General features: G+C 33.8%; 1 protein-coding gene across 2 annotated transcripts in view; it reads right to left on the bottom strand.

Moving 5' to 3' along the window:
• The window catches only part of LOC128214809 (uncharacterized), a 41,598-nt gene that overhangs the window by 15,478 nt on the left and 12,962 nt on the right, over positions 1–13,158 (bottom strand). For both annotated transcript variants that reach the window (XM_052921472.1, XM_052921473.1), the window contains 5 exons: positions 11,364–11,439; positions 7,282–7,341; positions 4,771–4,917; positions 2,951–3,120; positions 1,724–1,874 (listed from right to left, as the gene is read on the bottom strand). In XM_052921472.1, the coding sequence (XP_052777432.1) occupies positions 1,724–1,874; positions 2,951–3,120; positions 4,771–4,917; positions 7,282–7,341; positions 11,364–11,439 (604 nt within the window). The remainder of the gene's footprint in view (positions 1–1,723; positions 1,875–2,950; positions 3,121–4,770; positions 4,918–7,281; positions 7,342–11,363; positions 11,440–13,158) is intronic.

The following is a 13,158-nucleotide window of genomic DNA, read 5'->3' as shown; positions in this document are numbered from 1 at the left end:
TCAAAGCTAGATATTAAATCATAACGCCTGTGTCACTAAAATCAATATGAATTTCAATAAGGAACAATAATAAAATATCCTTTCATCAGATTCTTGAATAAACATCAGTACAAGATTTCTTTTCACAATCAACAAATTATGATTGGTTGAAAAGAAGGCATGCACCAAAATATTATGTCAACTGCTAACGCTTATCATGATTCTATTTATCCCCATTTCAGTTTTGTTCCATTCATATCAACCGAATATGATTGAATTATATTTTCAAAGCTATCATGATTTCTCTGACAGCAATTCCTTGATAGTGTTAATCTAATGACATCATCTTTTCAAAAGGCTGTATAGCCCGCTGGTTTATGAACACTAGAGATTGTATCAAAGATATTAAAATATCATGTAATTCAAAACTGAAAAAACATATAAAGATCATACAATGTATTGCCTTAGGCGAAAATGTTGATATGAATGGAAAAATAATTCATACACTGTCTAGGACTTCTTCCTCAAATATACCGGATATTTAGGCACCAAGTATACACTTGCCTATTCCTTCCCCAGTTAAGGTATAACGCTCCCTACATGGATAATTGCCAGTTTGTCTAAGGTATTCAAATGGTATCAATGTCCCAATATAAATTTAATCCAGAAAAAAAAAACTGCAAGAATCAAGGTTTTGTATACTTGCCTTGATATTTGGAAATTATGTAAATGGATGGCAATGTACTTGGCAATGTACTTCTATTGCTATTTAATTTCACCTAGGCCACCAAAAAAACTCTAGATCCCATTACCAACTCATCCATCAGTCTGAGATTGCTATCATGTTATCAACCTGTCTTATCTACAACAAAGTCATGGCTTTATGCAAATAAGTCCTTAATATTTTTCATCTTGACAAGTGCATAAAAGATATACTACACCCATACCATTTTTAGTTACTATCTCGTAATTCTTTAATTAAGAATGTAATTCAGAATAAGTATTTTATGAAATTGGATAACCTGTGACCTTTCAACATGTATATATTTTACTTTAAACTTGACGAACCATGTCGCAATAATAACATAATATGACTGTAGATGTTTGTCATTTTGTGTGTGATTTTATACCTTCGGCAGACAAACTCAATCTACTGCAAATGTGAACCACAACACAAGTTAATGCCCTTACATTTTTTGAACGGCTGGATTTCACAAGCATTAAAGCCCCTAGGACCATAAAGGATGTTATACTTCCAGATTTCCATAGGAACCAAAAAAATTTTTAAAGCACAAAGAAGATATAAAAACTTCGTCCCAAATCATTATTGATCACTGCAATAAACGATCATTGGAAATAATTAGTCATGCCATTTCAATGAATTTCTATTATGCAATCAAAAATTTATAAAAATTACTTAGTGGTTAAAAGAATAAAAGCTGCATTTTGATATTAACAAGTACACATAAAAAATTACAATAAATAAACATGAATGCAAAATCTAATGCTGTGTTAAGAAGAAGTAATTTTTCATTGATCACTTTAAGCTTTAGTTTAACACTGATAATTATACTGTTGCGCTTGACTATTTTTAGAGAAAACTGCTTCATAGAGAAAATTCATTCCGAAATTTTGAATTTATCATCAGTGAACTCAGCCTTGAATGATCAATTTTCAACAACCCATAATCATCGTTTTCTCTCCAGTGCACAGTGGTTCTATTGAATAACTACATGACCCATACCTCCTTCAGAGAACCCCTGCCTCAATATGTCTTTGATCCTTTCTGGGTGTTCGAGTGTGCCACAGAAGTACATGTCAAGCACCATGGTCGGGTCCGCCAGCCCCTTGATACGCTCCTTGTAAGCTTTCTTTGTCTTCTCAGGGACCAATGCCTACAAGCATGGAAACAAAGAAACATCTGAACAAAGGAGGTTTCCAGAAGGTGAAGTATTGGAAAATCCTTAGCTTTTACCTTAGTCTAATTGATGTTGATGAAAATATAATAATTTGTAAGTTAGCAATAATAACTATTCCACCTTTTTGTACTACCATGTACACAATGATTTAAGTGAGCTAACAAAAATAGTATTAATTCAATTTGAACAAGAGCGTTGCTGAGCGAATACCATCAATCATCTGTTGTTTTTGCAGTGGACAAAAGGGGCTTAACTAGATAACTATTAAGGTCAGAGTTATGGGCCTTGCATGTGCATATTCAATCTGGCAACATGTCTACAAAGTTTCATTTGAATATCTTGAGTGTTTTATTTTATTTATGGCAAGATTTAAGTTCACAACAATCAGTGTGTGTATACCACGTGATCAATTGCATCATAAATGCTCGAAAGCAATATTTTGCTTCAAATGAAGACTTTAAACAAAGATAACTTCACTATTTCTTCACCATTTTAAATGAAATATAGCGCAGTCTACGCCCACGGAGTACCATCTTCGATCTTTTACCAGAGTTTAGTTCTGTAAAACACTTTGACAAACCTTTTCACAATACGGCCATCTGACGGAGCACTGTCGAATCATTATTTTGGAAACAGGTTTGTCGAAGCGTTTGATAAAACTAATCACCTTATCGAACTCCGGTAATAATACGAAGGTGGGGCTCTTTAAGTGACATAGACTGCCCTTTGTTTTATTCAAAATGGTGTAGTAAAAGAAAAGCTTTGATTTAAGTCTTTATTTTAAGCAAAATGTTGCCTTCCAGCGTAGCATATATGACGTAATTTATCACGTGGTATACACACACTGACAATACCAACAACTGCAGCTATGACAATACCTTAACTTTTTTCATATATCATACAAGAAATCAATTTTAAATCCTTGAAACTAGAAACTTATCATGGTAACTACATCGTAACCTCGATATTGGCAGTGCGCTTAGACAGCATCAGGCCTTTCATTCATTCATATTATAACTAATAAGATATCATGCTTAAACCTCAATCCCTACCTTTGATATTGTTGTGACCTCGCACTTCTTACACGCCAGTGTGTCGAGGATCATCTGCTGTTTGAACTGCTCTGTGACGTCATAGAAGAACGCAGAGTCCTTGATGTGATCATACGGCTCTTCCTCCAATTTGCTGCCCCCCTGGGAGAACGCCACATACCGACTCTCATCTGAATACACAAGTTGCTGGTACCGTATTATATCATGCATAGGACGCACTTTTTTACACCCAATTATCGTCTTAAAAATTGCCTGCGTCCTTTCTATACTATAAGAATTTCGTCTGTTTCCATTTCAGGACCGGAGATGAACGCAGTAATGGTAAGTACCGATACTGTGTCCACCGAAGAGAACAACTGACATAGGTAAAATCACGCAAGTTAACACACGCAGAAATATAAAAAATGTTTACTTTAAAATGATTTATTTCTCAATAAATTGAAAACAAACATGTGTGTTTACTTTTATACAAAAGGGACGCTACTCACAAAAACTCAATGTGAGTCAGCACTTTAACTGGATTGAGTTATAACGGCAACGGGAAATCGGAAAAGGAGGTAAATATCAATTAATCGTTGTTCATGATTTGAATGTTTCGATATTTAACAAAACATTTTGTTGTATGTTACTGTTTTAAAAAAATAATAAAGGAATGTGCATAACGCAAAGTAGCATTATTGTCACTATCAAATCTTTTGAAATGTGCGAAGGTGTGAAAAACACCCGCTGTCTGTCATTAGAAAAAGATCAATAGAACCAACTGTTGCGATGGTAATACCGTATGGTTGTTTGTTCGCACTTTACCTGACGTGCCTTCCGCTGGCAAGGCTAATTACCGACACGCATTAATTATGACGAAATGCTTTAATCCGCGCAGCGACAAGCCTTATCAAAACAATCATCAGTTTTGATGCGATTGCAACGGTTGGAACTATTGCAACGGTTGCAACAGTTGACTGTCGGACTATTACGCTATTTGTATAAGTCTTATAATATGCCTGAATGTTCTCACAATGTCAAGACTTATATCATTGTTGTGTACGCTAAATTACCGAAATACGACGATATTTATCGAAATACACAAGACAGTTATCTAAATATGCTTATATACAATTTTTTGTTTGTTTTTTACTTCAATATATGTTATAAATACTTTACCAACCTCAATTTTGACATATTTTCGCTGCGTCCTATCTTATATATTAAGGGTTTTTACCGATTTTTCAACAATTTTTTTGCCTGCGTCCTATCTATGCTATATCAAAGATATATTGGCTGTGTGACCAGATGTCAGTTTTAACTCTTGCTGCTTTTATGATTTATTAGCTTCACTTTCAAAACACTGCTCCCTTTTTATTAATACAGTGGACTCGGGAAATTTAAATTGTTTTCCTTTATGGGGTGCAGTTCATTTACACAGTGAATTTAAGACGTTACTAGATAATAAACAAAATGAGAAACTGTATGACAGTTGTATGGAAATGATTAATTTCATCCTGGCATCACCAATGTTTTTATTGGAATGGTCGTCAAAACAAAAACATAACAAAAGTGAAAGAACCTACTGAATTTAAGGCTATCTACAGTGAGTTATGGAAGATATGGGGTTTTTTTTATAAAAAATAAGCTAGATGTTTTACAAGCTTGAAAATACTGATTTACTCTATTTCGGATAATCTTTGTTGATAAAACACAAACATTTCTCAAATGATTATTAGCAACTCTACATATAAAAATCTCTTGATCAAATCCTGCTGTTTTCCTGATTAAACTCCTTTTTTTCAATTCATTGTTTCCTTGAAAAATAATTCCAAACTCACCAACAACAGTACACGAGCCATTAGGTTTGTTAGCAAATGCTTCCATGAGGTCTCTTGATGATGTTCGCTTGTGTTTGATCCGGAGGTCCATCTTTTCTAGCTCACGCTGCAGGCTGTCTATAAGCTCTTGGGTAGACAGGTCATCGTCTGAATGCCAAAATCAAATAATTATAATTTTAGTTCACATCAAATTAATATAGGATTAATACACCTTTTTGAGGTCGTTACCATCTGCAAAGGCCCGCAAAATGTTTTACAGCCCGAATTCATAGCTTTTATTGCATAAAATACACACCATGAGAAATGTTTGTGTTTAAAAAAGCTGTTAAATGTCACAAAAATGCAAAAACAGTTAGTTAAAAATAACCCCCATAAAAGGTACTTGTGTGACGTCACGAGTGACATCATTGAAAAAGTTTTACATTAAGCTCGATTACGGCAGTTGCATTTTTGTTTCGACTTCGTTTTTTGCAGTGTTCATTTGTTTGGAAAGTGTGTTTTTTTTTTAAATTGACTGGATTACTTGCATTTTTTACACACAATACCTATTGGGTAATCGATTAATAACCAATATATTCCTACTTTAACATTTATTTGTTTTGGCAACTAATTTAAGCCTAAAAAAAAATGTTCACATGTTCTTGATGAAAATGGACAGCATCTTCAACATCAGAGAATTTTTTTATTTTATTTTTTTTGTTCATTGCATACGACGTAATGGAATCATGTCCATATAAGTCGTTTGTTCTGAATAAAATCGACAGAATTAACTCAAGTTCGGACAAGTTATATGTTTTAGACTTAATTTAGTGTTTTTAAAGCAAACAAATAGTCAAATCAACTGCAGAAAGTACTTTCTAGTAAACACACATCAGCTTGCCAGGAAAAGACTCGGAAAAAAATATGTAAGTTAAATGCAGTTTATTTCATTTGTCGATATTTGTATACAGCTATATATACTGAAATTTAATTTTTGTGCATAGTTGGCATCGTTGACCCACTTTCAGTCAGAAACCAGGTCACTTAGCGGCCATTGTTATGATGCGAGCCATGATTGCGCTTATGTAAAACAAAAAGCCAGTCAACAACGGCATGTGAATTTACTGAATAATGCACATTTTCTATCAATAACGCCCGGGGTTTTGCGTTTTAACACACCACGATAACAAACCAAAAACACACAGTCATTTTATGCAATAATATCTAATTAGTGATAAAATGTCATAAGTTTAAAAATTACCCTTGAGTCATTTTTTTTATCATCCAAGATATTATGGCCAATAACACTGTAGCCATGTATGGCATGGAACTGATGGTAAATGGTTAAAGTCAAATTAGGCATTTTTTTACAAAATATAAGAGTAACAGCAGCAATCCAGCCAGTCATCACACTTAAAAGATATCCATAACTTTGTGACCAAGGTTGGTGATAATTGAATAAACAAGAGCTGTTGTAGGATAGTGCCCTCGACTATACACAGTTTTTCTTAGAAAAAAATGCATTAGTGTTGTAATATGTGCATGTCAAAAACAATAAAATAGTAGAAAAAGTCATAAAGGGCCATAACTAGTATAAAGGTTAATATTGAGTTATGTAACCTAATTGAGTGATGGCATGAACAAGGGTGTGAAGTATGAAGTCCATGAAATGAACAGAATATTTGATCTGAGTTAAAACCCCAAAAACCGAACAGACCAAACTTTTAAAGTCAATCAAGGGCCTTAATTGGTATTTAGGACAACATTGAGTTATGTAACCTAATTGTATGATGGCCATCAACAGTTGTGTGAGGTATGTAGTCAATTAAACAAAGGATATAGGAGTTATTAGTGAAAAATCCCAACTTGTCCTTAATCTTGAACAAGACACAATGTGTCCTAAAGCTTCAACTCAAGTTCCTAAGACAGTCAGGGGCCATAATTTGTAATAAAGATGAAATGGAGCAATGTAACCCACTTGTGTGATGGTCCTGACTTGTAACTTTGGATTAAATTGAGGCATGTTACCTAATTATGGGATGGTCCTGAGCAACTGTGTGATGTTTTAAGAGTATTGGAGAAGTGAAAATGCAAACTTGCCCTAAAACTTTAGTCAGACACAATGTGCCCTCAAACTTAAACTTAAAGTCCTAAGATCATATTTCGTAATTAGGATACTATGAAGTTTAAAATTTAATTGTGTGATGGCCCTGACCAACTGTGAGAAGAATGAAGTGCATTGAATAAAGGTAATTAGAGTTATAAGTAAAAAATGCCAACTTGCCCTAAAACTTCAACTGGACACCGACACCCGGGTGAGTAGTATAGCATTCCATATTGTTTAGCTAAAATTGGTCAAGTAAGATAGTGGACTACCAGAACAGCTGCCTGCACACCATCATATGTCCTGATTTTTGAATTAGAGTACCAGTATAAAAGTCAGAAACATTCAAAAGTGAAGACAGGTACTGCATGGGTATTCTTAAAAAGTTAAAATTAGCAATATTAAAATAACAATATTATTGAGGTTACCTTGTTCACTTCCAAAAGCACTTTTGGCTGTGGACAGTCTGTAATCCAGCAACTCTTTCTCTGAAATACAAGACACTGACTCCTACAAATGGCTGAACATTTGTTAACTGGCTTAAAGAAAAATACAATTTACCATGAGTATTTAATATTCCCTCTGCTCTAAAAAAACACACACAAAATATCCTTGCAACTTTGAAATCTACCCTGATAAACATTGAAATCATAACTAAAAGACCTGCACTTCAATTTATGCAAAGACATTTACCTCAGTAGTAGGTGTTTAATCGCATTCACCCTTCATTAAGTTCAAATCTAAGCCTTAATTCCTTGATTAATCCAGCCACATTAACCTAGGTTGCTCACCCTCCATATTTCACGAGACACTAAAGCCATCTTCTATCATGACATGTGAATACCTTTTCTACTTATTTCTGTGAACGCCCTTTTTATGAATACAACATTATTGTATCATCTACCAAGAACAACCTCTTTGAGCACTTATTTAAATATGTTAATTGCTTAAAATTACAGGAGGAATATTGAGAGAGAATTTGAATCTTTCATATCTTCCATTTCATTTAAAGAATTAAGATTAATATTAATAGTTAGATTAAATTTGATTGATATGTTGGCAACTTAACCTCCTCAACAAATTCATTTTATAGGCATTTGGAAGTTAACATTTTGACATTTCTAGAAGTACACTATTTATTTTAGTATTTACTAAGTTTTTTTAAGCCAATAACCTTGGCAATGATTGGGATGACATGGAAAAATATGTTATATGTTGTGTTCAATGTAAGATTGGATTTTATTTCCTAAGTGTCATTAAAAAACATATTTTCACAAGTGGTACAGATCATGAAATCATTCCACTTACTTCTTAAGCGCTTATTTTCTGAGATTTATTGGCATTTTAGATTTTTTGTCAAAATATCCCCTTTTGCATTTCACCTCGACAATCAAGCTACCGTGTGGAGTCCTTCATGCCAAGAATATATTGCCATTAAAGTGGAATGTTACTCATTTATTTATGCACTCATGTTTCAAATAATACCAGTTAATAAACAAAACAAATAAAATTGAACACTGCATTGATATATTTGATCAAATTACCTACACTGGTCGCCATTTACTGAATGAAACATTTGAACAGTCAGCAGTGTAAATTAAAGACTTATGGATTACTTATAGTGAATTAACAGCATTTTTCCAAACATTTGATTATGTTTCATGGCTATAAAATTTCAATCTTTTTTACTGTCAGAAATAAGTCTGATTGCTTGTTGATGGGTTCATTTTGGCTGAAGTTCACACTTTTGTAGTTGACATTTTAAGTGTTTCAGAGTCAATGTTAGATTTTCTGGAAAGTTTGTATTGCAAAGTTAGACAGGTTGAAAAGATATTACAAGATACAAGAATCTTTATTTAAAGTCAGGTATGTGTTAACAAGAAACATTAGCTCAATGAGCTATTTTCCGACTAATTAAATATAAGATATAACATCAATTTATTTTCAAGCATTTGTTTTATTATGTTTATTATGATTTTGATCTTTGTCAAACAAGCAAATATTCCAGCATTCAGCTTTCAACGTTTGAAAAATGACAACAATTTCCCGTATAAACAATTATTGGTACTTTGATTTTTTAACAATAAATATTTGACCATGAACTTTTTGAAAAGAAATGATTATTTTGCGATAAAAGTTTAGTGTTCATAATATGGTTTAAAGAATACTAACTATGACACTGACAAAATTCATAATTTCACTTAAAATCATGTAAGAAATGAACATTTAAGAAACAAGTATGAGGTCCCTGGGTCAAAGCGTTCTCAAGTTATTGATCGGAAACCGTTTTTCATGTAAAGGTCACACTGACCTTGACCTTTGACCCACTGACCTCAAAATCAATAGGGTTCATCTGCTGGTCATGACCAATACACCTACCAAGTATGAGGTCCCTGGGTCAAAGCGTTCTCAAGTTATTGATCGGAAACCGTTTTTCATGTAAAGGTCACACTGACCTTGACCTTTGACCCACTGACCTCAAAATCAATAGGGTTCATCTGCTGGTCATGACCAATAAGCCTACCTAGTATGAGGTCCCTGGGTCAAAGCGTTCTCAAGTTATTGATCGGAAACCGTTTTTCATGTTAAGGTCACACTGACCTTGACCTTTGACCCACTGACCTCAAAATCAATAGGGTTCATCTGCTGGTCATGACCAATACACCTACCAAGTATGAGGTCCCTGGGTCAAAGCGTTCTCAAGTTATTGATCGGAAACCGTTTTTCATGTAAAGGTCACACTGACCTTGACCTTTGACCCACTGACCTCAAAATCAATAGGGTTCATCTGCTGGTGATGACCAATACACATACCAAGTATGAGGTCCCTCGGTCAAAGCGTTCTCAAGTTATTGATCGGAAACCATTTGGTATTCCGACCGACCGACCGACCGACCGACCGACAGACAGACAGACCGACCGACCGACATGTGCAAAACAATATACCCCACTTTTTTCAAAAGGGGGCATAAAAATTGTATTCAACAACTGCATCACCAGCCAAAAGCCTATAACTATACGTCTATAATTATCATATAAGACTACCACACAATTTAATAAATGCAATAAACTCGATCTCATATATAATCTTATTATTTAACTTCTAAATAAAACTCATTATACATAGCATTATCACACACAGTAGGACTAATGGTTATTTTAAATAATTATGTAGTTAAGTGGAAGATTTCGAAGACAGGCTTGACAAATTAAAAAAAATAAACCTTCTTCAAAACCATGGACTATTTATTATACCTAGGTAATGACTGATTCTAAACATAATATATTAATAAATTCAAGAAAAACATACCTTAGGCTTAGCCACTTCTATTTATCTTTCACACCAATGTTGTAATGGCTTAACTTAACAACCATATAATTCTGAACTCTTACCAATATCAATATTTATTTTAATATCTTTTTTATTCCTCAAGTCATGAGCAGAAATTCAAATAAAGATTGAAAAGATATTTTTCTTCTCAAATGCAAGTAGAAATTTAAATAACAAGGTATAAAAGAAACACTAAATTTGACCTAAATGATTAACTTGAATTAGAGAACCTTCTTTCTATGTTATTATCCATGCATTCCATCAACACAGTAGGAAACCTTTCCTTTACGTTTATAAGCTATCAATTAAACTAAACATTAAGATATTATTTATCATTGGTTTAAGATAAATCTTTCAATACTAATTGTGTTTTACTCAAGTAGAAGTACAAATAAGTAAACAGGGATACATTCAATGAGTGAGCACTTTCAGTACCTATAATAAATTGATTTCCTCTGTGGGTTAACTGGGTCATGCCATATGAAAAGGGCATTAAAGAAATATCCACAAATAATTTGTTTACTTAACATTAAACTATATTATTTAATTCATAATAAAGGGAAATCCAAGTCTACAGAAAGCACTTATATATTACTGTATGGTCTGCTTAATTTAGTCTAAACTCATTGATTAAAGTTGACAGAAAGTATGACAAAATGACAAACACCCATAATGAAAGAGAATATAAAAATGTGCATGTATAAAAGAACCATGTAAGCAATGAATCTCCTAAATATGTCAAATTAACTGGTATGATGTCTCTTATTCTATGCATCACATCATGTAACCAGAATAGCATACACAAAACTATTTCAATCCCAGCACTTCAGTGACAAAAAGGGAAATATTATTTCTTGACAATATTTTCTCCAAAAGTTTGCAAACCTCAGTCATGATATTGATAAAGCAAGGACTTCTGATTCTGCCTTTCTGCTTCCTACTAAAAGATTAGACGCATCATCGCTTAATTCCTCTTGCAAATTCTACACACAAAAGTCCTAACACATGAAAATCCTCACAAAAGATTTTTTTTTCAGTCTGATGAATCTTTCTTGACATACTACCCCATCGGAATTCCACGCTGCCTTTAAATTTGACAAACTTAAGACTATTACAAAAACAATAAAGACTTGACTGCATTACCCCAAAGAGTAAGATTTATCCATTTGTCTCTCATACCTGCCAACATTTTTTCTGTCTTCAACATCTCATTGTCCTCAACAAGCGCCTTCAGAAACTTGTCCTGGGTGGTTGCCTGAAACATGGAACAGCACAGGGACTTCTTAGCAATATTTCAATGAACAATATTGCCAACAATTTCAACAAAAAGAAATTGTAAGAAACCCCTTACTTTGACTACTCACAATGAAGCAGGAGCTTTGTATATCTGTATGAAAGTTCACCTCAATTCATGCTTTTCTCCTTTGCAAATCATGAGATGTTTGTCAAATATTATGCCCTCTTAGCGCTGTTTGTCAGAAACATGTGGTAGATTTAATTGAGATGTTTTAAGAAGATATGCATTAATCATTAATGGTTGCACAGTGTTCCTGAAAGTTAAGATAAACATTTTAAACTTTTAACTGGGTCAAAGACTATTGACTGTGACCATTGACTAAGTTGAGGACAACCTAAAACTGAAATTTGATGGTCCCAGGTAAAACAGTTCTCAAATTATTGTGCTGTTTTATCCATAAACAAGAGCTGTCACAGAGACAGTGCGCTCGACTATTCCGCTGCTTTAAAGTGTAAGGATTGAAAAGTTTTGGCGAAACATGCATGGATCACTGTTAGATTAGATTTCAATGCAATACATGATGTGCGGAGATATTAACATAAATGTGGTTACATGCAAAATTTTAACCAGAATTTTTAAGTGTAATAATAAAGGGCCATTATTTGCAAAACACAGTTATCTAACTTGATTATTCAATTAGGTTGGGTGGTTGTATAAAGTCTCAATGCAATTCATCCAGTAGTTGCTGAGATATTAACCTATGTGTGCTTACATGCAAAACCTTAACCAGAATTTCTGAGTGAAATAATAAAGGCAAGTATTTGCATTAAATGCAAACTAGAGTTATCTTACTTGGAAAATTAAGTAGGTTGGATGGTTGAGTACCATTGTATCAAGTCTCAATGCAGTACCTCAAGCAGTTGCTGAGATATTAACCTACGTGTGCTTGCATGCAAAACCTTAACCAGAATTTCTAAGTCAAATAATAAAGGCCTATTATTTGCATTAAATGCAAACTAGAGTTATCTAACTTGGTGAATTGAGTAGGTTGGATGGTTGAGTATTATTGTATCAAGTCTCAATGCAATACATCAAGTAGTTGCTGAGATATTAACCTATGTGTGCTTGCACGCAAAACCTTAACCAGAATTTCTAAGTCAAATATTAAAGGCCTATTAATGGCATTAAATGCAAAGTAGAGTTATCAAACTTGGTTAATTAAGTAGGTTGGATGGTTGAGTACCATTGTATCAAGTCTCAATGCAATACCTCAAGCAGTTGCTGAGATATTAACCTATGTGTGCTTGCACGCAAAATCTTAACCAGAATTTCTAAGTCAAATATTAAAGGCCTATTTTTGGCATTAAATGCAAAGTAGAGTTACCAAACTTGGTTAATTAAGTAGGTTGGATGGTTGAGTACCATTGTATAAAGTCTCAATGCAATACCTCAAGTAGTTGCTGAGATATTAACCTATGTGTGCTTGCAAAACCTTAACCAAGGGGTGACGCCGACGCAGACGCAGACGCCGACGCTTGGGTGAGTAGTATAGCTCTCCATATTCTTCGAATAGTTGAGCTAAAAACTGTTGACTGTGACCTTTGACCTACTGACCCAAGAAAAAATAGGGGTCATCTACTGGCCAAAGGCAACCTACCATCTAAGTTTTATGGTCCTAGTTTAAATCATTTGACAGTGTTAGCATGGATAAGTGACCTTTACCTTTTACCTACTGAC

This window comes from Mya arenaria, chromosome 13 (genome assembly GCF_026914265.1).
Source record: "Mya arenaria isolate MELC-2E11 chromosome 13, ASM2691426v1".
NCBI classification, from domain to species: domain Eukaryota; kingdom Metazoa; phylum Mollusca; class Bivalvia; order Myida; family Myidae; genus Mya; species Mya arenaria.
This window is presented reverse-complemented; position numbering and strand designations above follow the sequence as displayed.